General features: G+C 37.4%; 1 protein-coding gene across 1 annotated transcript in view; it reads right to left on the bottom strand.

The window, feature by feature from the left end:
- Nucleotides 1-24,990, bottom strand: part of TRAK2 (trafficking kinesin protein 2) — a 66,890-nt gene that overhangs the window by 18,486 nt on the left and 23,414 nt on the right. Inside the window, exons 2-8 of the mRNA XM_066346390.1 lie at nt 22,346-22,628; nt 15,039-15,233; nt 7,214-7,290; nt 5,155-5,271; nt 3,767-3,976; nt 3,044-3,122; nt 966-1,096 (exon numbers count right to left, since the gene is read on the bottom strand). Of these exons, the coding sequence (XP_066202487.1) occupies nt 966-1,096; nt 3,044-3,122; nt 3,767-3,976; nt 5,155-5,271; nt 7,214-7,290; nt 15,039-15,233; nt 22,346-22,436 (900 nt within the window). The 5' untranslated portion in view covers nt 22,437-22,628. The remainder of the gene's footprint in view (nt 1-965; nt 1,097-3,043; nt 3,123-3,766; nt 3,977-5,154; nt 5,272-7,213; nt 7,291-15,038; nt 15,234-22,345; nt 22,629-24,990) is intronic.

Below are 24,990 nucleotides of genomic sequence, written 5' to 3' on the forward strand. Positions count from 1 at the left end.
AAGTGCCAAGCAACCAGCAGGTGACAAGCTGTCATTGGAAATATCTTAAGTTTTTTGTCAGGTAGTATTTAATATTTTTCACTAATATTTTAAAACTTTTTTATAATATAGTTTTGTGTACCTCTTTTACTGTTCTAATTTAAGTATTAAATGCATGAAATGATAAACTATCTTTCAGAATATAATTTTTTATACTTAAAACAATCATTAGGGCAGAGAACTGGTTGTTAAATTATCTGAATCCCACCACTGTGTTCAGAGGACATGAAGAATGAGCCAGTAATTCATATCACAATTTCTAAGGAAGTTCTAACCCCATTTTATTGTAACCAACCCCACCATTCTTTTAACATTATTTCTGTAAATGATGACCTGTTAACCAACATGTGACTACGATATACAGCCTGTTTGCTTGAGAATTCTAGGGACTAAGTTCAAAAGCAGCAGACTCCAACCTTCAGACATTCCCGCTTCGGGAGGTTTGCTGACCTTCAACAGTTATCTGAACCGACTGTTGGCTGCCTGCGGTCCCCTCAGCAGAGAACGCTCAACCCCCTCCTTTTGATTCCTTTATTCTGTTTTTTTCATCTTGCCTCCACCCTCCTTACAAAAACCCCTGCCCATGTCTACATGTTAAGGTGGTGTTTGTGATAGGGCTCTGCCATCTTCTGGGGTAGCAAGCTCTTGGATGGACCTAGTTTCCTTCTACCAGCCGCTGTCTTTTGATTACTGGCTTTCGAGCAGCAGGCAGCCAAACCTGGGTTCAATGTCATTATGAAGAGAAACTGACTTGAAAGTAGTTACTCATGATACTTCACCACACAGAGAAGACTAAAACAGCAACCAGACTGAAGTACTTTGAAAGGGCAGAGACCGTGTTTATTTTGCTTAATCTAGCACTTAGCAGAGTGCATGGTACTGGGTCAGTGATTCCTAACATCTGTTGAATGAAAGAATGAACTTACTTCTTTAAGTTTATGCTGAAGATCTACAATCTGAGACAAGAGAGAGGAGATCTCTTCTTGGTATCGAATCAGCTCATCACTTTTCCCAGACAATTCTTCAGTCATTTTGGACATTTGAGCATTTGTTTCACCTTGAAAACAAAGAAGAATTTAAAAAATTAATATAAATGTAGGGTATGGTTGGCAAACTATCGCTGTGGGCCAAATTCTGTTTTGTACCAAGCACTGAACTACCACAAATATATTGATTGTCCTGTAACACAAATAAAGATTCTTCTGAAATAGGCTAATCTTAGGAACTGAATGTGAGGCACTGAAGCTAAAAAGAGACGACCTGTAAAAGCAAGCTAAAGGTTTTGCTCCCATCTTTTTCGTTATGAAAACGATACATGCTCAAATACTTTTCTTTCTAAGGGACAAGAAGGCAGAAAAGACGTAGATGAACTACGTATCTTTGTGAGTCACAAGACATAATCTCATTTGTCTTTGAGAACTCTTTAGGGATGTAAATAAGTTTCCACAAGCAATGAAAATTAACTTGAGTCTAACCAAGGAACATTTCCAGAATGGAACAGTCACAATCTGTTAAACCTACTGATAAAGCTACTACTGAGATACTTCTGTAGGAAAGACTTGGGATACCTGGCAAATTGAGTAGGGCCTCTACAGCAATTCTTAAAGCCTGGCATTCTTGAATACACATGAAAACAGAACCTTTACAATTTCACTGGGGAATTTATTTCAAATAAAAACTTTGATATCTAGGCCTGATCAGGCGGTGGTGCACTGGATAGAGCCTTGACCTGGGATGCTGAGGACCCAGGTTCAAAACCCTGAGCTCGCAGGCTTAAGCGTGGGATCATAGACATAACCCCATGGTTGCTGGTTTGAACAAGGGGGTCACTGGCTCAGCTGGAGCCCCCTGGTCAAGGCACATATAAGAAAGCAATCAATAAACAACTCTAATGCTGCAACTACAAGTTATGCTTCTCATCTCTCTCCCTTCCTGTTTGTATCTCTAGCTAAAAAACAAACAAACAAAAAACCCCACAAAACTTTGATATCTAGCCCAACCTATGGTGGCACACTGGATAGAGCACTGACCTGGAATGCTAAGGTTGCCAGTTCAAAACCCTGGTCTTGCCTTTCAAGGCACACACAACAAACAACCAATGAACAGCCAGAGTGACTCAACTACTTCTTGTTTCCTGCCCTCTCCTCTCTCTGTAAAATAAAATCTTAAAAAAAAAAAACACTTTGATATCTAAACACAAGTAGCAGAACCATTTCTGTGTCATATAAAACTATTTTTTTAATTGACAAAAGCCTGTAACATTTCACAGGATGACAACAAGAATAAGGAGACCTGGAGCTGAGCTCTTGAACAAGTAAGTTCTTCTTTGTTTTTTAAAGTGTAAAAGGCGGGTAATGACAGTGTTCACGGAGAAGATTCAATCTACGTTCCCTCTGGGTCTCTAATATTGTTATTCTAAGTTAGCACATTCTGAGCCCACAGCCCAAATGAATTGATGTGATGTTACATTTTCTCTTTCAATGTAAAAGGCTAGATATATACAGAGAAATTTAACATCTTTTTCTAGTAAAGCTAATTTTTCCCAACTAATTTGTTTTTTAAATTATTTCAGTTAACATTACGTCAAACCAAAATATATTCCCTTATAGACATATAGTTGGTACTTAACAAATTCCTCACTGAACGTGAGACCTGGCTCTGCCACTTATCTACTGTTTCTGACTCTGGCAGACCCCGCTCTCTGCAGCACTACTTCCTCATCAACTGAATGTGAGCTTTGGTTTCTTTCACTCTATGCAATACCTGATAGAAATACAGGCCTTTATTTAATGATGATGAAAATTAAAGCAAAGATATTTCTTAAGTGTACATGCGGCATTTTATTTAGAGTTGTGGGCTCAATGTGATATTCCAGGATCTTCAGTAACTATTTAATACTGTTTACTGAGATGTCTGTACTGAAACCATTGATCTAATTTCTGAGTTGGAAATATACTACCAAAGAACTGCCCAAAGACAAACAGAATGTTATGTTAACACTTACGAAGTTCTTTAACACAGTCATTGACAAGCTGTTGTTCCTTCTCTTCATAGGTAATAGTTTCTGTTTTTATGTGACAAGCCTTCAAGGAAAAAAAATAGTATGTGATATCTTCTAACTATTTTACAGTATTAAGTTAAAAAAACCTTTAATTTTCATTTGAAGATAAAAGTTAATCACAAAGAAAAAGAAACTCCATAAAGCTTTATCTAACGTAAAAAAAATTAAGGTATGAAAAAGGATGTAACAAACACCTCCCACTCCTTCCTCTCAGGGCCTCTATAAATGCCTGTTCGAGCCTCCAACCCCCTCCTCCTGCCCCCATACATTTCTGCCTGTATGAATACATTTCTAACCCTTGGACTCTATCACTGGCTTACATAGGACTTCTTGATTCCTCCTATCATACAGGCTCACAGAACCTAGTAATTTTTCTACATAATTCTTATCACAGTTATATTTATTTAGTTATTTGTTTAAACTCCACAAAATATATATTCTATGCTGTGGCTTTCTCTATTTCATCTGTCAACTTACTATTACCCACCCTTCAGTGGGATCTAAGAAACAATGGAAGGCAAATAAATATGTGTGTCTTGGCTGCCACCTCCTAATTCAAATGTCAACAGCAAATCCTGAGTTATGGCACATTTTAACTCAACACTACCTGGGCTTAAACCTTATAGACGTTAAGTTAAAGGAAACTGGGAATTCGGCTGAAAGTACCTTGGATCGAAGAGCCATATTCTCTTCTTCCAGTTCCTTGAGCTTTTCCTGCAGCATGTCCAACTGTAACAAGCCTTGAGATAAGCTAAAGGACTCATTGAACCGAAGAGGTGTAGAGCAGCTGGAATCAGTTTCACTCTCTTCAGAAGCAATGGAGACAATTCGAAGTAACTCATCTTTCTTCGATAGCTCATGCTGCAGTTGATTAACCTGCACAGCAAAACGGCTTGATTTATAAGATGTCCTTTATTTTGTGTTATTTAACATAACATATGTAATATAACTTCTACTTCTCACAAAAAAAACAAAATAAAATAATGAGCTGCTAGATTTTACTGACTAAACTAGCAAGTGCTAAAAAGAGAATAGAAAACCTGATACTCCTTAAGCTATAATTTTAGAGCATTAACTCAACAAATACAGCTTTTTCTAGAGCAGGTGAGAAGAAAAGACAATTTTCACATTCTATATAGTAGAACTAGGGAGGAAATTTTCACATGATACATTCACAGTTAAAAACAAAACAAAACTGAAGAACTTTCCAAGTATCAGAAGAGATCCCTACTTCAAATGCTAACCCTACAGGCCTGTACTTTTAAGCTGTAGAACTCTACATAACTTCTAGGGAATAACTAATTGCAACATAAAGGCTCAAATATTAATAAATATAAATGCATTTATAAAATGTAAATGAACTAGATAAAAATAACAAATTACAAAAAATTTGAAATTTTAACTATTCAAGTTAATAATAAATCAGTTCTCACAAAATATTTATTGCTTAGGAATACATACATTTTTAAATATTTCTTTTCCTTTTGCTAGGGTTTTTGAATAAAGATACTTCATTTGCATATCTATTATCTGGGGATATATTTTTTTAAAATAAAGTTAAGAACCTGGCCAGGTAGCTCAGTTGGTTAGAGCATGGTCCCCACAAGCCAAGATTGTGGATTCAATCTCTGGTCAAGACATATAAGAATCAACCAATGACGCATAAATAAGTGGAACAAGAAATTGAGTTTATTTCTCTCTCCCCCCCTCTTTCTCACTAAAATCAGTTAATCAAACAAAATAAAGTTAAGAAAAGATCACAAACAAAGTCCACACAAATGAGGATAAAATGTTCGTATCTAAGTAGGGTTCCACAGTACCATAGGTACTGAATAAGGCTTTTATAACAAGGTAGACTCACTCACATAAGCACTCCTCTGTATAGTATTACTTCATGCCTTTACTGGTTAGTTCAATGGCTGCCAACAAAGTCCACATGGACTACTGTCATTTACCCACTTATTGTCATTATTCAGGAACATCTAGGACAATAAATTCCTCCATTGCCCAAGACCTAATTATTTTACGCTGCAAATACTTAATCAAAGACTTACTTGATCAAAGGCTTGTCCCAGCTGCTCCTCCAAGGCTTCATTCTGCTCAGACAAGACATGATTCCGCTTTAAGAGAGCTTGTCCAATTCGAGCAGCTAACTCCAGATCACGATCCCTCTGTTAAAATAACAAGTACACTTTTGAGTACCAAAAAAATTAAATGGCAGTTTGAGGTTTTTGAAGTCAATTTTGCTAAACTCAAAAGCAATGTTCTAGGAAGCATCAAGATTCATTTTAAGGCCCACATACCAAATAAACACAGGGCCTGGCACATAGGTGATGTTCAATACATATTGGTCAAATGGATGACCACCAGTTATAAATGCCAGAGAGCATTTCTTTTCTTGATATAAATGAGTTATTAATCAACCTTACTACTTAGGATCTAGAAACCCAATCTTTAAACTTACAACTTTGGGGAATTAGAAAAATCAATGTAGTCTCTAAAACTAAAGACAGAGTCTGGAACAAAGTAAAAGCCCAACAAACATTTGTTGAATGCACCTGCCTATCAAGTGTGGTAATGATATAGAACAGTGATGGCGAACCTATGAGACACGTGTGTCAACACAGACATGTGTAGCCATTTTCAATGACACGTGGCCACATACCAGAGAAGTATAGGGCCGCACGCTGAGAAGGCCACGTTTCATCCTCGGCTCCTGCATGGCCACAGGAGCCGAAGATAAAACATTTGCTGTAGTGTAGACACTCTGTGCCGGAGATCTGTAGGCCAAAACAACAGAACTCCGGCACAGAGCGTCTAGTTCTGGGACTTCCTGTTAGGCCGTTTTTATTGAAGTGACACACCACCTGAGCTATGCTCGGTTTTTTGGTGAATTTTGACACACCAAGCTCAAAAGATTGCCCATCACTGATATAGAATCAGATATTTAAGATATGGGGATCAGATAGGTATGCTAAAAGTTTCATTTAGGGCAACGCTTACACGCACTGAGAGCCAGAGGCTGAGAGGAAAGCAGTCAAGAGCCTTACTGCCAACTGTGCAAGAATGATGATGTGGAATAAAGCAGGATCAAGGACTGGAAGTTCTGAAGCTACAAGGTTCTGCTTAGAGTTTAGGGAAAAAAGGGAGTCTAACAAAATTGGTGGTAATGATGCAGGGATATCTATAGAAAAGCTGAACCAAGTAAGCATTTCTCTTTCTGGGTACATGGTAATACTTAGCAAGAACACAGAAATTCCACCCACCTGCTGGTGGTGAGGACTGTATTCTGTAGGATGGAAAACTGTCAATATACATTTAACTGCCTTATATATGAGTATGGGTTCTGCTTACATTAATAACTATAAAAATTAAGCTTGTTCTTTCACTCCATAGTACATAAACAGGTGGATGGGCTATTCCAAAAATTACAAGCCCACTTATCTCACATTTAATGTAGGCAAAGTGGCATACACAAAATCATTTTGGGGACCTGGGGGGAGGGGAGAAGGTGTATTTCAAAGAGACAGTCTTCCATAAGACCAGCTGAACTCGAAGTCTAAGGAGACACCTCCATGACTGCCAATTGGAAAAGAAACACTATACTTATTAAAAGTGTAATGGACAAAGTGAGTTAAAAAAAATAACCCAAACTGAAAGCAAAAATCTTTGTGAAGATGCTATAAATTGCAGGTGTAGATTTGCAATGGAGCTATTTCTTGAACAGGCAGTTCTGTTCCAGATTAAATAACAACATCTACTTTTCTAGGACAGGGAGGCCAGCCAGCACCATTATGACAAAAAAAAACAACAACAACAAAAAACCCCTAAACCTTCTATAATTTCATCATAATTAACTTCAGGAATCGTTCTACTTTGGAATGCCCATTTTTCCAGTTTTAACAACCTTATACACAGTAGCCGCCAGCAAAGACACCATTTTTCATTTAATATAAAAATCTGATCGATTCCAAATGATCTTCAGGTTTATTTTATTTTATTAGTTGAATTTATTGGGATTACACTGGTTCACAAAACCATACAAATTTCAAGTGTACAACTCAATAAAACCAAGTATTAGTTTTTTGTACTGGAAGAAAGATATTTTCCTACCTCTGCCAGGAGATGTGTAACCATGTCGATGTCATTGTAAGTTTTGGTCATCTGCTCCACCCTGTCAGTGCCTAGAACTAAGATAGTGAAAAACAACTGTTTATAAGAGTTAGAAATAACAAATGTTTCATAAGAACTGAAAGATAACAATAACATCAAACCCAGGCTTTTACAAAAAGTCATTCAGGAGAATAAAAATATTTGTGAAAAAAAAAAAGGGAAAGAAATGTTTTTTGTATTAGACAATTTGGAAATAGACTAATTATTATAAATGTATATCATACAATAAATTAAAGTATCAAATGATCACAAGGCAGTCACCTCCTGACTATTACCTTCTCCCTTGGTAAGACTAGAACTTTGGCAACTCACACTCGAGAATGTGGGCTGAGAGAATGAATTAAATCACCAATTGTTTCATATCCTAATGTAAATTAAAGTTACTGGGGAGTGAGTTAGTGAGAGATGATGTTGTTACAAAGAACTTCAATTAGAATTCTGTTGTGATTATCTTGAATATCACCACCTATAATATGAGTTAAAATTAAGCTCCTGTTCTTTCACTCCATAGTAAACAAGGAATAGGACCTGTAGGACTTCTTATAGATCTGCTTTGAATTTAATTAGCTTAATTAAAAACCCCGTAGGATAATCTTCATATCTAAGCTTTTGCTATAAAATAATTACTTGCACAATTCAAGGCCAGTATTTCTGAATTTCATAACCTCAAGAACTATTGATGCACTTGGGGAATTTATCTCCAGAAAGGACAAATATAACTCCAGTGATTCCACAGTCACAATAAGCAGTATCTTTTTAACCTAAAGATAACGCATAATACAAAGGGAATCTTTTGACTTTGGAGTGTGCTACATGATATAAATTGTGTTTAATTTAGACTGTTATAATTAATTTGTCTTGAAGAAAAAACAGGGACTTCGGAGCAGAAAAGCTGAATTCACATATTTGAGTGAGCTTGAACACGTCACTTGACCCTTCTGAGGTTCAGATTCCCTATTTACAATATAATATGGAGATGATAACATTCATCTCACAAGGCCATTAGGTGTTTTAAATATGATAATTTATTGAGCAAAACTGCTAAGTATCACACAACTACTTACAGTTATTACTCATTAAACACAACTAGTGCGTATGAAATAGCCCTGGTTTTACCTTCTCTGCAATAACTCACTGAGCTGGCAGCAGGTACTATGATGTAAGTCATTTGTAGCTCTTTAGTCCCATCTAAGGCTTTCAGTTGCCGTTGCAATGGCTGGATGGGGCCAGAACTGCACTGTCTTCCAAATAACTGTTTATACAGCTAACAGAAAGCAGACTTAACTATAGAACTGCAAATATAAGGAGGTTCTTCAGAATTAGCACCGCCATGTATAGCTAAAGAATAACAGCTTATTTGCACTTACAGAAATTCCCTTCATCTAATTACTTCCCTTTCCTTTCTCATAAAAACCCCTTGTTTTTGCCCCATAATTGGAACACTATTTGAATTTCTGCCTAAATCAGTGCTTCCTGAACAGCTATTCTTTGTGATCTCAAATAAACGCTCATTGCCTCTTACCTTGGCCTTTTATTTTCAGATTAAGAAGACTCAGTTTAAAAGTTTTTATACAATTAATTTAAAAAATACATGACATAGCTTCTATTACACGATTGACCAGAGCTGAAAATGGAGCAGCAGATTTAATTTGAAGCCAGCAAATTAAGGATGTAAAAAACAGCTGTGAGCTATAAGTCACACAAGATGAAAGAGGAAAGAAAATGAAGGACAGGGTAATATGTAAAGAAATGTTTAGAATTAAACATTTTGGAGAGGCAAAACTAAAATGTATTTCTTATAAATGCTTACTTTCTGTCATACCTGCAAATTTAAAGCTGAATCTTAAGAAGTTAATCTCGTTCAATGATCTTACTTTCTTATATGAGGAATCCTGACTGAGAGGAATTATATGACATCCAATACCACAGAGCAAGCCACTAGTGGCAAAGCCAGAATAATAATGAGGTGATAGCAACCCCTATCTCACAAGGTCATAAGAGAAAACTTAGGCCCGTTCAGTCCCGTAAGAGGCTCTACCACCACCCACCCTGCTGTTTCTATCACAGTCCCACCAAGATCAAAAGGCCTTTACCTGATGAAGTACTAGATCCCCACATTTTAAAAAACCATAGATTCCAATTTTGTTCTTTAAAGGGATTATAAAGTTGATTTATTGTTTCTGTTTCAGGTTTTGGCTAATCTTCCACGAAGAAAAATGTTATCTTTGAAATAATAATAATAAATAGCAGCTCTTGTTAAGAGGTTTCAAAAGGCAAAAATAAATTTTTAAAATGCTTAAATAATTATTATGGCAAAGAAGTGAGATAATGCAACCAGAATTCTTATCTTCAATTCCTATGTTTTATGTGAAACAGGCTATATACTGCTAGGCCCCAAAGGCTGAGCCCCTCAAGTGCAGCCGTTCAGTTGATGTCAGTCACAAAGCATAAAGGGAGGAACAAAATGGAGTCCTCTCTGCAGCCTAATGAGTTTTGTCTTCTCTTCCTTGTCACAATATTGATTAAGATATGTTGCTGGGGTCTGACCTGTGGTGGCGCAGTGGATAAAGTGTCGAAATGGAACACTGAGGTCACCATTTCAAAACCCTGGGTTTGCCTGGTCATGTCACATATGGGAGTTGGTGTTTGCTGCTCCCCCCCCCCCTTCTCTCGTTCTCTCTCTCTCTCTAAAAATGAATAAATAAAATCTAAAAAAAAAGGATATGTTGCTTGGGATGATTTCAAAAGTACTCAGGGCAAAGGTCTTACATGTTTTCTTGGCATTTAGAAATTGTGATTAAATGCTTCTAAAACCAGACTGATTGTTTACTGTAATTCTGTAACCAGGAATGAAGACATAGTCAAGTAGGCTGACTTCATTATAATCAATCCCATCAAATCATAGTTTCCCTTCAGTTCTCAGCTGTTAAAATAGAAATATACTAAATGGTACAGAAATTAGCAATGTTCCTTGTTTCCAGACATGAACTTCCTTAACCTAATTCTCTGAAACAACAACAGCAGCAGCTACAACAACCCAACTTATTCATCAGGAGATAATTTTTAAATTAAATACATTTTTAATTTTAAATATTTGAGGTATAATTGACATATAAATATTTTTTAGGAACAATTTCATAACTTGGTTTTGGAAGGCTGTTAATTAATGTTCAATATTTTTGGTTAAATATTTAGAGAATCTAATGTTCCTGAAAAAAAATATGGGGGTGGGGGGTAACATACATAAGCACTTTCCTTATCCTCACTTTATGTTCTAACTTGGCATCAACTACTCCAATCTCACATTTTTTCAGGATGGGAACTGCCAATGTTAATCCATTCTGACATCTCTGTCACTTATATGAGATATGCTTGACCATTTCCTCAGATGTACCTTTTTCAAGATCTAGAGTTTTTATCATAACTACTAAATTTTAAGAAGACTTCTAATATTTCACCCACTCTCCAATCCTCCCACACCAAAAAACAAAAACAAAAAACCCCCGCAAAAACACCACCCATGTGGTATAGCAAAAGCTGCAATAACTCCTGACAACTACAGACATGTCCTGAGGTTTTAACCCCAAAGAAATAACTACAGTTCTTGCTGTTATAAAACAGAGCATTTCTGCAAAACAAAACAAAACAAAACAAAACTGACTTCAAAGGGACTGAGACAGAATAAAAAGGAGACTGATGACACAGAGCAGCCTTTCTCACAGAGTTCCAGGGGAAATTCAGCCCCACAAATACTGACTTGAGGGATAATTTCCCCATTCTCTTAGAGATAACACTTAGCTAGCACATGATGCATGGAAGATAAGGTAATCCATTATACATAATGCTTTAGAATATATGGCTTAATTCTTTTGTGGAACTGCTTAAGAAGGCTGATTTAAGGTATTACACATCTGCTCATGTCTATGACCTGACCATGGTTAACGCTTCTTGAACACTATCAGTTATATTTCCTTTCCTGCAAATACAGTCAATAATTTTTGAGGATAGAGCTTGAGGAAAAGTATAACTACCAACCAGAAGTAATAATCCCTACAATGTACTGCATTTCTCTGCAAAAAAGGTATTCTTACTTTTTAAATTCTCTGATTGTTATTGTGTAATGACCATTTAGCTGTCCAACAGGGCTTTCTATCAGTGGATACTAAATCTGAGAGTGCGTCAGCACTATCAGGAAGACTTGTTAAAAAGACTGCTGTGCTCTACCCCAGTTTCATTCTGTACATCTGGGGTGGGGGTCCAAGAATTTGCCTAAGGTCCCAAATGCTGTTGATGCCTTAAATAAAATGTATATAACCAATCATTCTCCTCTCCCCATTTTCTTATGCATTCGGAAGTGGTACAAATGATCCCTATTTCCAGATAAAAAATATCCTGAAAGGCAGATCAGGTTTTAGCCTTACAAGAACAATAGTATTTCCTGTTGCGTGTGCTCTGATGGCCCCAGAGCTCACTCTGGTCTTACCCTTAATAAAATTAAGAAAAACCTTGGAGTGACCTTTTTGCATACAAAACATCTTTTTGAGTGTCTTAAATGTTGTGTGTGGTGGGGATGAAGATGGGATTGTGTGTTTTTTGGACCCACCCAGTGTTGTGTTTTGAAAGTAAACAGGCCTGTTCAGATTTGTTTGGTGGGGGTTTCGGAACACAAGCAGTATCATTTCATTCATGTGCGACAGGCTTCCTACCCAACCCTGCCCGTGTTTCCTTCCAAATTTCTTTATTTCTTCTCAGAGCTCTTTCACTTTATTTACATTATATAAGAGAGACCGTGTCACTCCTCTCATTAGTTGTTAGAACTCAACTTAATGAGCACAGAATCTATTGGCATGTGTGGGAAGTAGGGATAAGGGCTGGAGTAGCACCAGGGAGCTGAACCCCAGGATGGCTTGCCAGGGTACATAATAATTATGTAAAATCACAGATCTTGAAATATCAAGGGAATAGAAAACTGTGGGAAAGGGTAAAAGAGTGTTTTGTATCTTGATTTTTAAAACCTTAGCCAATTTGCTAAATAAAGTAAATCATTTATCTTTTAAATTCATAAGATGCAAATTAATGAAAGTCATTCATATATATTTTTGTAGATTTTAGTTACTGATATTTTTAGAGAGAGGAGAGGAGGAGAGAGGCTGAAAGAAGGGGGAGGAGCAGGAAGCATTAACTCATTGATGCTTCTCGCATATGCCTTGACCAGACAAGCCCAGGGTTTCCAACCAGTGACCTCAGCATTCCGGGTCGATGCTCTATCCACCGCACCACAGCAGGCCAGGCAAAATGTTATTTACATTTGACTGAACTGTTACCCAAAGAATTGATAACTTTAAAATAACAGTGAAATTAAAGTACAGTACAAAGATAAAGTTTTAGTGGACCAATTATACTCCCAGCTTATTTGCTTCATGACCTTAAGTATATCAACAAGGTTTGATTTTCAAACTGTTCAAGTGAAAATGGTGCCATCTGACTACAGGAATAGGACGGTTTTCCAGAACCTGGAAGGATGGATCTGTATCATCCTATTAATCTCAAGTTTTAAATTGCTCCGTTGAACATTATGATTTGTTTTGTATAAAGTCCTGAAAAACAAGTATTTTTTAATTTGCTTATCTTTTATTTTCCAGTTTTTTTAATTTGAAATTCATCGTAAAAACAACTTCATTAAATCATGACCTAATACATCTTTCTAGCTACAGCACCACCCCCTACACCCCCCCCCCCATGACTTACAGCACAAAGAACAAGTTTACTTTTTGTGCCACTCTATCAAAATAATGACTGACTAAATTTATCATGATGAAACTTCAGTTTGAAATTTTCTTCTCACAAATCTGAAATTCATGGAACAAAGGGAAATGGAAATCAAAAATAGTAAAGTATAGAATTGTGACAATTCCAGTGCCATATGGACTTTTCCTGGATGTGGACTTTTCCTGGACTCCTGCTCCTTGTGACAGCTCCTAACAGACTGAACTGGGGTTGGGTTGCATTTGCAGGGATTTGGAATGGTGTTGGTGCCAACTTGGACTTGGTGAACATGTTAAGGACACTACTCTTTTATGGATTCTTGTTGTATTGGCCAAGAGTTTGCTTAAAGACTTTAAACATTGTAAAAAAAAAAAAAAAAAAAAAAAAAAAAATATATATATATATATATATATATATATATATAAAAGACTGGATAAAGAAGATATGGCACATATACACTATGGAATACTACTCAGCCATAAGGAATGATGACATCGGATCATTTACAATAAAATGGTGGGATCTTGATAACATTATACGGAGTGAAATAAGTAAATCAGAAAAAAACAAGAACTGCATGATTCCATACATTGGTGGGACATAAAATCGAGACTAAGAGACATGGACAAGAGTGTGGTGGTTGGGGGGGGGGGGGGGAGGAAGGAGAGGGGAAGGGGAGGGGGAGGGGCACAAAGAGAACTAGATGGAAGGTGACGGAGGACAATCTGACTTTGGGTGATGGGTATGCAACATAATTGAATGACAAGATAACCTGGACATGTTTTCTTTGAATATATGTACCCTGATTTATTGATGTCACCCCATTAAAATTAATAAAAATTTATTTATAAAACAAATAGTGTTCCTTTTAAAAAGCATTTTCTAGAAAATCTTAAACACACAATTTCTTAAATTGGAAAGTTAAGAAAACCTTATGGGCCTTAATTTAATATTCAGCTATTTAAAAAAATATTGAGGACAGAAATACAGTTTTATTTGAGTTTCTTGATATTCCAATTCAAGTTTAAACAATGTTTAAAATTCCTTTTCTGAGCAGTGAGTAACCTTGTTCTAGGAAACTGCTATTAAAACCAAGTTAATGATTATTATGAAAATGAAGATTTCACAACAATCATTCTCCAGCCACATTCTTTAAAAACACTGAAGCAGTAACTGGAAAAATGTCTAGGACCTGATGCAACCTCATATCTAATTCAAGTGAAAAGAATCGCACAAACATTAATGTGAATATAGACTTTAATTATATAACAGCTATTACACACATACATTTTTATAGGGAATAAGAAAAAATAAGACCAGACTGAATGCAGATCTTTGGAATGAGGTCAAACACAAAAAGATCTTCAACCTTTAAAGTTTAAAAAGTATTCTATTTAATTCTGTCATTTCTAAGAGCTTGGTGTAAAAGACTTACTTTGAAGACAAATCTGGCTTATTAGCCTTTCACTGAAATATTCTCTATAAATTCTTAATAACAAAGATTACGCTATAACGTGCATTTATTTCTACTTGGCATTATTAAAACTACTTATGTATCCAAGAACGATACTTAATGACTGACATAGTTCCTGTGTCTGTGTTTAATAGGGAAGATAAGAGTCAAAAGGCTGATGGCTTAGGATATCAAACTACTGGGATAATAAATGTCAAGAGATATAAAAGAGTATTAAGTTTTTAAATGATTTCACAACTTTTTTAAAAGTTCCCTTTCTACTCAGTCTGAGCAAGTATCAAGTAAACAATAAGAGAAATGGCAATATCTGAGTTTGCCTGTAACCCTGGACACTCAGAGTACTCAGAGGGACATACCTGCTGTGTTTAAACAGAACACAATTAGAATCATCACTTCACGCGTTCAAGTCAGTATATACTGAACAATGGCTAGGGATGTCAAACGCTTTAAGAGTTAACAAGATACTCATAATTTTTATTTCAATGGACAAACTCTAAAAGGGAAAAAAAGAACAAAAAAACTCACTCATATAACGGAAGGTCTCCTCTGCAAGGACTGGAGAGAGGGCCCCAGAGACATGATGCTGTTCATGTGAGGACTGAGTCCAGTCTTGGTTTTCATACAGAAAGAGAGAGTCCACTTTTAGTCTGTACTGGGGTAGCTGTTCTTCTAGTAGACTCACCAGCTCAACTTCAGGGCGATCCTCATTGGAGCAGACATCTAAAGAAGAGATTCCATGTAAATGAATCCAATATATTTCCATTGCTAGGCTACAGAGAAAAAAAGTGAACTTAGTTTTGCGAAAGTAGGAAAATCAAGGACACTTTAGCCATGATCATTTCTCCTCTGATTTTTATTAATATATCCTGCTACTATAGTTGAGTCTCTTCTCTGGGTTCCTTTAATATGAGAACTTCTCTAGTAAAAATAATACCATGAATATCTAAAAATATATTGCTTAGTGTTTTTAAAGTTTGGAGTAAATTTAGACAAAATACTTATTTCTCCTTATCAATCTACTTAGTGCTGGTTAAAAGAGATCTGATCTCAAATAACTCATATGCTTAGGTGAAAAAAGCAGCACAAAACAACCAGCAGAAAAGAGTTCTCTAGAAATAAAACTACTACTACGTGTCCTTTAGTTACAGAATTTGAACCCTGCAGGATTCTTTAATATCTGGAAAAATTACATTTTAGTATATTTCCACAGCAGCTAGATAATTTAGAAAATTAACATTTACTGGTTAAATATTAACCAATAACATTAACATTCCAGCACAGTGCTCCTGCACTGGTACTGGACTAAGCACTTCATCATTTTTCTTTGAAAGATGTGGTATATTAAAGTCCCGAGTACCTTTCACATCACTACTCTCTCACATGCACACTTCTAACTCCCCAACACATACATATCTCTGAACACAAGGCTTCCCTACCTTTATGCGTTTGCTCCTGGCTTTCTGTCCCAAATACTGCCTATCACTTAACACTTCCCAAATTTAGCCATTTACAAGGAAAGGAAAGTTATCCTTTGTAATGTGCTTAAAATATTAGGGCTTAATATAGAGAAAATACAGGATGTCACACCAGCCCTCTCACTTTTTAAAGAGATCTAGTATTTCCTTTGTGGGTAGTATAAAGAAACATTTCCTAACTCTGGCAAAGAACAACAAAGTGAAAACATACCCTAAAAGAGTAAATTACTACTATTTGACCTTAACAATAACAATGTAATAAATCAATTACAAGGAGACTGACAATATCAGACAACTCTACCCACCTAGAAGCACATGCTGTCGCTTCATAACTACAAAGATGAGGTGTATTTAAAACCTTAAATATGGTTCTAAAGAGGCTCTTAGCAGATCTCTTAAATAAGAGCCCTAAAACTGTACCAAATTCTATTTCTATAAATTCCATGGCCCTGACTGGTTGGCTCAGTGGTAGAGCATCAGCCCTGTGTGTGGATGTCGTAGGTTAAAGTCCCAGTCAGGGCACACAGGAGAAGTGACCATTTGCTTCTCCACCTCTCCTCCTTCTCTTTCTCGCTCTCATCCTCTTGAGCAGCCATGGCTTGGTTTGAGGTAGTTGGCCCCTGGGACTGAAGATGGGTTCATGGCCTTGCTTCAGGCACACAAATAGCTCGGTTGCCAAGCAATGGAGCAACAGCCCCAGGTGGGCAGAGCATTGCCCAGTAGGGGGCTTGCTGGGTGGATCCTGGTCCAGGTATATGTAGGAGTCTGTCTCTGCCTCCCTGCTTCTCACTTAATAAAAAAAAAATTTCATATGACTATCCAAATTTTTCCTGCCACAAATATATCTCATCTAAGTTGTCACTGTAATACTTGCAGGAAGAGAAGATTATAGATACACGCAGAGCTAAAATTGGGGTTGTTAGGCACGTGTGACAGAAATGAAGAACAAAAGTAACATTTAAAAAGCTACTATTCCCTAGAATATTTCTCTGAATAATCATTAATGAAATTCTATAAAATTTCAAGGTTACAAATCCCCTATTTCCAAAGGGTAATTTTATTTTTATTTTTTACAGAGACAGAGAGGGAGAGAGAGTCAGAGAGAAGGATAGACAGGGACAGACAGACAGGAACAGAGAGATGAGAAGCATCAATCATTAGTTTTTCGTTGCATGTTGCGACACCTTAGTTGTTCATTGATTGCTTTCTCATATGTGCCTTGACCGTGGGGCTGCAGCAGACCGAGTAACCCCTTGCTCAAGCCAGCCACCTTGGGTCCAAGCTGGTGAGCTTTGCTCAAACTAGATGAGCCTGCGCTCAAGCTGGTGACCTCAGGGTCTCGAACCTGGGTCCTCCGCATCCCAGTCCAATGCTCTATCCACTGCGCCACCGCCTGGTCAGACTCCAAAGGGTAATTTTAAAAATGAGAATACAATCAAAGTTTAGTTGATTAAATATCCTTCAGACTTGTTCTTCCTTTTGCTTCTGTATTTCTGATAATCTACTATTTTTACTCTCCTGATTGTCCAATCTTAACAACCCCCTCTACCATCTTCTTCTTCAGATGTCTATTCCAGGTGCATACTTCTTTCTGGACACCCTGCCTCACTTAGGTTCAAGGCCTCCTCTTATTTCTCTTGAATGTAACCTCAAAACTGGTCTGTCCTCCTTACAGTCAAATTTCCTCCCATATCTTCATATCTTCAGTACGTCATCCTCCTTCACAAGGCTAAGATGTCTGAATTTCATGTAGCCAGAGTAGACAAATCTCGTGAATAGTTGGGACAATCAGTAAAAATTCTAGAAGGGTCATGCCCACTGATTAGTAGGGTTAACTTTGAATAAAGCATAATCTTCATACATCAGGGTGGTTAATCCTTTTTCAGACGGGCACAAAATTTCTAGCAGGCCAGCACTAGTCCGCAGACTGATGGTTAAAAAACATTGGTCTAGAACAGTGGTAGTCAACCTGGTCCCTACCGCCCACTAGTGGGCATTCCAGCTTTCATGGTGGGCGGTAGCGGAGCAACCAAAGTATAAATAAAAAGATAGATTTAACTAGTAAGTTGTTTTATAAAGATTTATTCTGCCAAACTTAGCAAAAATCCAACATAAAGTACTTGGTAAGTAATTATTATTATATGCTTTAACTTGCTGTAACTCTGCTTTATAAATTTTATAAAGTAAAGTTACTTCCCCTCTTTATAAATCACCATTACTGTGGAACCGGTGGGCGGTTAGAAAATTTTATTACTAACAGAGATACAAAAGTGGGCGGTAGGTATAAAAAGGTTGACTACCCCTGGTCTAGAATATAATCTAGAGTCCCACATAGCAAAGATTCAAAACAAGCCTCAAAAAGATCTACTTTATCAATAAGTAATTTAAGGACCTGCCAAAACAAATTTTAAGTCCTCCAAGGAAGACAACAAAATCCAAACGTCTAATAATGTAACATTTATTATGTTCAGCAGTCAATAAAAATTACTAGATACACAAAGAATAAGCAAACTGTAATTCATAAGCAGTTGGAAATAAGTCAACAGAAACAAGCCCAGTAATGAAAAAGATAATAAAATTAGTAAACAACAATTTTAAAACTGCTATTACTAATATGCTCAAAGATTTAAAAGGAAAACATGACTTGATGAAAAGAGAAACCGAAGATTTTTTTTTTTTTTTTTTGCATTTTTCTGAAGCTGGAAACAGGGAGAGACGGTCAGACAGACTCCCGCATGCGCCCGACAGGGATCCACCCGGCACGCCCACCATGGGGCGGCGCTCTGCCCACCAGGGGGCGATGCTCTGCCCATCCTGGGCGTCGCCATGTTGCGACCAGAGCCACTCCAGCGCTTGAGGCAAAGGCCACAGAGCCATCCCCAGTGCCCGGGCCATCTTTGCTCCAATGGAGCCTCGGCTGCGGGAGGGGAAGAGAGAGACAGAGAGGAAGGCGCGGCGGAGGGGTGGAGAAGCAAATGGGCGCTTCTCCTGTGTGCCCTGGCCGGGAATCGAACCCGGGTCCTCCGCACGCTAGGCCGACGCTCTACCGCTGAGCCAACCGGCCAGGGTCGAAGATATTTTCATATTTACAAAACCCAAACAGAACTAGGGTACACTATCTAAAATGAAAAGTTCACTGGATAACATTAGTAGGTTATTCTCCAGAAGAACGGAACAGTAGACTTGAAGGCACAGCAATGGGAACTATCTAAATGAAGTACAGAGAAAAAAAGTATTGGGGAAAGAATGAACAGACCACCAGTGACTTGTATCACAATATCAAGCAGTTTAATATACATGCAATTGGAGTCACAGAAGAAGAGAGAGGTGGAAAAAGAGAGTATTTGAGGAAATAATGGCCATAATCTTCCAACTTTAATTAAAACTATAAGTTCATAGTTAAAAAACTATGAACTCCATCAAACAGAACACACACACAAACACAGAAAACAACAACAACAAAAAAAACAAAGAGAAAAGTTTAAAAACAGAGGAAGAAAAAAAAAGACACATTACATTTGAGGGAACAAAGGTAAGAATTAAGAATGACTCATCAGGCCCTGGCCAACTCAGCGGTAGAGCGTCGGCCTGGCATGAGGGGGACCAGGGTTCGATTCCCGGCCAGGGCACACAGGAGAAGCGCCCATCTGCTTCTCCACCCCCGACCCCCTCCTTCCTCTCTGTCTCTCTCTTCCCCTCCCGCAGCCAAGGCTCCATTGGAGCAAAGATGGCCCGGGCGCTGGGGATGGCTCCTTGGCCTCTGCCCCAGGCGCTGGAGTGGCTCTGGTCGCGGTAGAGCATCGCCCCCTGGTGGGCAGAGCGTCGCCCCTGGTGGGCGTGCCGGGTGGATCCCGGTCCGGCGCATGCGGGAGTCTGTCTGACTGTCTCTCCCCGTTTCCAGCTTCAGAAAAAAAAAAAAAGAATGACTCATCAGAACCAAAGTAAGATAGATGACAACAGAAGGTCATTAAAGTGCATATAAAAGTCAACTTAAGAGTTCAGTACCAGTGAAAACACCTTTCAAAAGAGGTGAAATAAAGATTTTTTCAGACAAACAAAAATCACTGTTTATTGCCAAATGAAGTATAGTACAAAAAATTCTTCAGGCAAATGGATACCAGATGGATTCTTCAATCTACAAAATGAAAATAAAGTGACAAAAATGGTAAATCTGTGTGTAAATACATAAGCTTTTTATTTTCATAATTTATTTAATAATTATTTAAAGCAAAACTGTAGCCTGACCAGGCGGTGGCACGGTGGATAGAGCATCGGACTAGGATGCCGAGGACCCAGGTTCAAGACCCCAAGGTCACCAGCTTGATCTGGTTTAAGCAAAAGCTCATCAGCTTGGACCCAAGGTCGCTGGCTTGAGCAAGGGGTTACTCGGTCTGCTGAAGGCCCCCGGTCAAGGCACATATGAGAGAGCAATCAATGAACAACTAAGGTGTCGCAATGCGCAACGAAAAACTAATGATTGATGCTTCTCATCTCTTCGTTCCTGTCTGTCTGTCCTTGTCTATCCCTCTCTCTCTCTCTCTCTCTGTCTCTGTAAAAAAAACAAAACAAAAAAACTTTAACAATTATGTATATACTATATATGTAGTGAAATAGTATAATGTTATTTGAAGATAGGCTGAGATTAACAATGCATATTGCAAACTGTTAGTACATGCAGACCCAGAGAAAGGTTCCAGGACTGAAATCTATCTCCATAAGCTGAGGGCAGGAAAAGACTGAAGAAAGAGTTTGGCTACTCCAGTCCGGGAATTAATAGTTTATTAAGGAAAACTTACATACTGGGCATAGGTATACCAGATAATTATATTTCACACCAGCTAATTATATACAACAAGATGGGATAGTCAAAGGTACTGATAAGTGATAATTGCAAAGACCCACCCAGGTACGGGTAAATGCTTTACATGCTTGACCAGGTAAAGGACAATAACCTGTCCCACAAACCAGCATATTGCAGAAGGCAAGGGAGGGGCGCTGATTCGAGTATCAATTACAATCAGACAGTCTCTAAGGGGTGGAGTGCTAGCAATCTCCACTCTGGCTGCTCCTCCTTGTGAACCTGGCAGCAGTTGTTACATCATGAACAGTCTCTCCACAAACACTAAGTGACAGGTATAGCTACATGTCAACAGTGAAATTAAAATGCAACCTGAAGACAAAGAACAACAACAAATCAATTCAAAAGAAGGAATGCAGAAAAAAGGAAGAAAGAACTTTTAAACAAATAGAAAATAATTAGGAGTATAGTAGCCTCAACCAAATTAATAATTATAATAAATGTAAATGTAGGGATTGTTAGACTGGATAAAAAAATAGCTAACTATAAGCTAACTATAAGAGACGTCCTTTAAATATTCAGATAACTTAGGATGGAAACTACTATAATACCATATAGTCTACACAAACTTTCTCCAAAAATAGAGGAATACTTCACAACTCATTTTGTAAGGCCAGAATTACCCTAATACCAAAATCAATCAGAGATAATGCCCCCTCTTCTCTTAACAAAGTAAATCAAATCCACAATATTCTAGAGAAATCAAATTTTATTTACGTGTATATACTTGCAAAAACCAAAATGCACACATAGGATGAGTACATTTTATTGTATCTTCATAAAAATACTTCAATAAAGCTGAATTTAAAAATGGTAAAAAAACAAAACAAAACAAAAAAACACTGGGTTTAGATGGGTTTCAGAATTTTTTGAAGTTTTAGTAAAGCAGACTGTACATTTACTCTGTTATATAACATACTCAACTGGTTATACAATAGCACCCATACTTAAATACAGTAATACATTTTCAGCAAACATAAATATTTAAACTAGAGAGGTAAGCTTAGAAATAGCTGCACAGGTCAAGTTTTGTGGACCAATGAGTTTTAGAACTCAAGTTTAGAAAAAACTGGGTGTTCAACATTTTTTACTTAGTCTTACAAATGAGGGTGTATAGATCTTCACCTGTGTTTGTACACTCTGTATGTCCTGAGCGCCTCTATGTGCCAATTATTCTTGTCGGGGACTTGTAGGATACACAAACACAGCGATTGTGTCCTTGCCCACTGGATTTAGGAATATAAATATGACAATTTCTGCTGAGCAGGGGCTCACATGGTACAGGAAGTCAGACACAGACAAGGAACGGCACACAAGGCAGATGCTGATAATAAGGTAGGAAACTAGGGGATGAAGGAATTCATTCAAGCATTCTCCGAGAAGACCAGGCTGGAAAGGGAGGCCAGGGTTTCATTATGGCGATCTTATACGTTGGATTAAGGCATTTGCATTTTATCCTGTAAGCAACAGCCCTTTAATATTTATTAAACTGGACTCACCAGTGATGCTCTCTGAGTCTTTGTGATTGTTATTCATGAGGTTTTCTTCACTTGTTGGTGATGTAAAAATGGCATTCTGGAATTGATTCATGCAGGATCCTTTCTTGCTTTGGCTGAGGACAACTTTGGTATGAATTAGAGTAAAGAAAATCCATCAAGCTATTCAATAAAAAATGGATCCGGTTGTATGAATATTTTCTTTTCAATCAATTTTGTTCTGATGGACAAATATCTGCAGCAATGAGTGCTCTCAGGTGATTATCATACTTTGGACAGTCATGACCTAAAACAAAGAACACATCAAATGACTTTGAAATTCAGCATACTCTTAAATAACAGCAGTCCCATTACCTGTGATGTCTGTTACTACAAATGTTTTCCTAATGATGCACACAAGATGGATATATCTCAAAATAATTATGCTGGTTGAAAGAAGCCAGACAGGAAAAAAAAAAAAAGGATATAGTTTATGATTCCATTTATATAAAATTCTAGAAAATACAAACTTATCCATAATAACAGAAAGCAGATCAGTGGCGATGGGGGTTGGGGGAGCAATTACTAAGGGGTAGGACAAAAGTTTTGGAGGTGATGAATATGGTCATCATTTTTATTGTGGTGATGGTTTCACAAGTGTCAACTGACCAAATTATACACTTGAAATATGTGCACTTTAATGTAGGTTAATTATAGTCAATAAAGCTGTTTAAAATTTTTAAAAAGATAATTGACTGTTTTAAAAAAAGTAATAATATACTGTGGGGTCTATAATATATGCAGAATTAAAATGTGTAACAACAATAGTACAAAGGTCAAGAGGAGAAAAATGGAAATACACTGTTGTATAGCTTTTATATTACATGGAAATAGTAACATTGCTGGAAGGTGAACTGATAAGTTAAAGACATATACTGTAAACCCTAAAGCAACCAATAAAATAACTCAAGATAATAAACCAACAAAGGGGATGGTATATAAAACAGGGTTTCTCAACCATGGCACTACCGACATTTTGGCCCAGAGAACACTTTGTCATGTGCTTAGTAGGATATTTACTATCTGACTCTATATTTATAGAGAAAAAGTTCGTCAATTCCTGATCGAATAGTATAATAATTCAGGCATCAAACAACCATCTGTCTAAACCAAATAAATGATTTCCTACATCAACCTCTTAAACAGGGGTCTCCCTACATTTACATACTTGTAGTTAGATCACTACCTCTAAAAAAATCCCAGTAAAAAAGTAATGTCACACATTTGCTTGTGAAAAAGAGACAGGAGAAAGAAAGGGAGGAGGAAGATGCAAAGGAACAGGATAAAAGCCAAGTGTCTCACATACCAATCCAAATCGGCTCTTAAACAGAAGTGCAGTTCTTAATCATATTTTAATCAAAGACCACTGTGAAAATGACCTTCTGCTTGACACTCTGTTACACAGTTACACACTAGCTGGTTTAATCTTACATTTACATTACTATTCCTGTTTTTTCTTTCTTTTTTTGATATTTACTTATATCACACAGGAACATGCACACAAAAACCCTAAACATAAGTTTCAACAATGGATACCAGATACTTACTCCAGAGAATTGCTTGTTGATCAGTTTTTTAAAACTCATTTTAGAGGAGGGGGGAAAGAGAGAGAAGGGCGGAGGAGCAGGAAGCATCAACTCCCATATGTGCCTTGACCAGGCAAACCCAAATCCGCGATCTCAGTGTTCAGGTCGATGCTTTATCGATTGCAATAACACAGGCCATGTCTTAATGAGTTTTGGAGGTTTTGTTAATGGTTTGGTCTTAACTTTTGCTTATAAGAACAGAGAAAACCAAGTTGAACACAGAACTAAGTCCATCTCCATCTCCATAGTCATGTTGGAGGAATCTAGACCTTCAGGGCAATCCAAGAACCTCCCCAACCAGCAAGCTGTGAGCAGGTCAGGGAAGATTTGGAAATGTTGCGTCCTTCCTGGTGACTCTTTTAGAACTAGAGAAACACTTTGGATATGCCCTGGTCTGGATCTGAGCTTCTCAGTAGGACTAGTTTGGAGTAGCAACACTGAGTAGAGAATAATGTCTATAACTTGGCATTAGATAAGCCTGAATTTTCATCTTACTTACTGGTTTTCTGACTCTAAGCATATTATCTAACAGTTTCTTATTGTCAAGATAGGAGTTATATTTGTACTCTTTACAGAAAGGGCTAAGTATGAGGACTAAAATGCTTGGTACCTTTAGCTTCCTGCCTTTCCCTTGGGCCTGAAGAAAAGATGATGTCTTTACCTTAATATTTCTTAAGTTTTTGGCTCAAAAGCCAACTCTAAGCCCAGAATGGCTACCCTGTTTGAGTATAGAACAGTTGTAGTCTAAAGATTACATCTGAATAATCTTCATAATGAGATAAGAACTGAGAAAATGTGCCATAAAGAGACAAGTGGCACAAAGCAGGGTTACTGAGGGAGATTATTACTGAAGCTTATTTTTTCATGGATTCTGAGGAAGGGCTGTTTATAATAAAAGTCTTAACTATAACTGGTACCATTATCTACAGCATAGTGACTGTATTAGTTTCCTGTTGCTGCTGCAACAAATTACAAGTTTAGTGGCTTAAAACAACACCAATTTATTACCTTACACTCTGGATG

The sequence above is a fragment of the Saccopteryx leptura genome, chromosome 7 (assembly GCF_036850995.1).
Source record: "Saccopteryx leptura isolate mSacLep1 chromosome 7, mSacLep1_pri_phased_curated, whole genome shotgun sequence".
Lineage (NCBI taxonomy): Eukaryota > Metazoa > Chordata > Mammalia > Chiroptera > Emballonuridae > Saccopteryx > Saccopteryx leptura.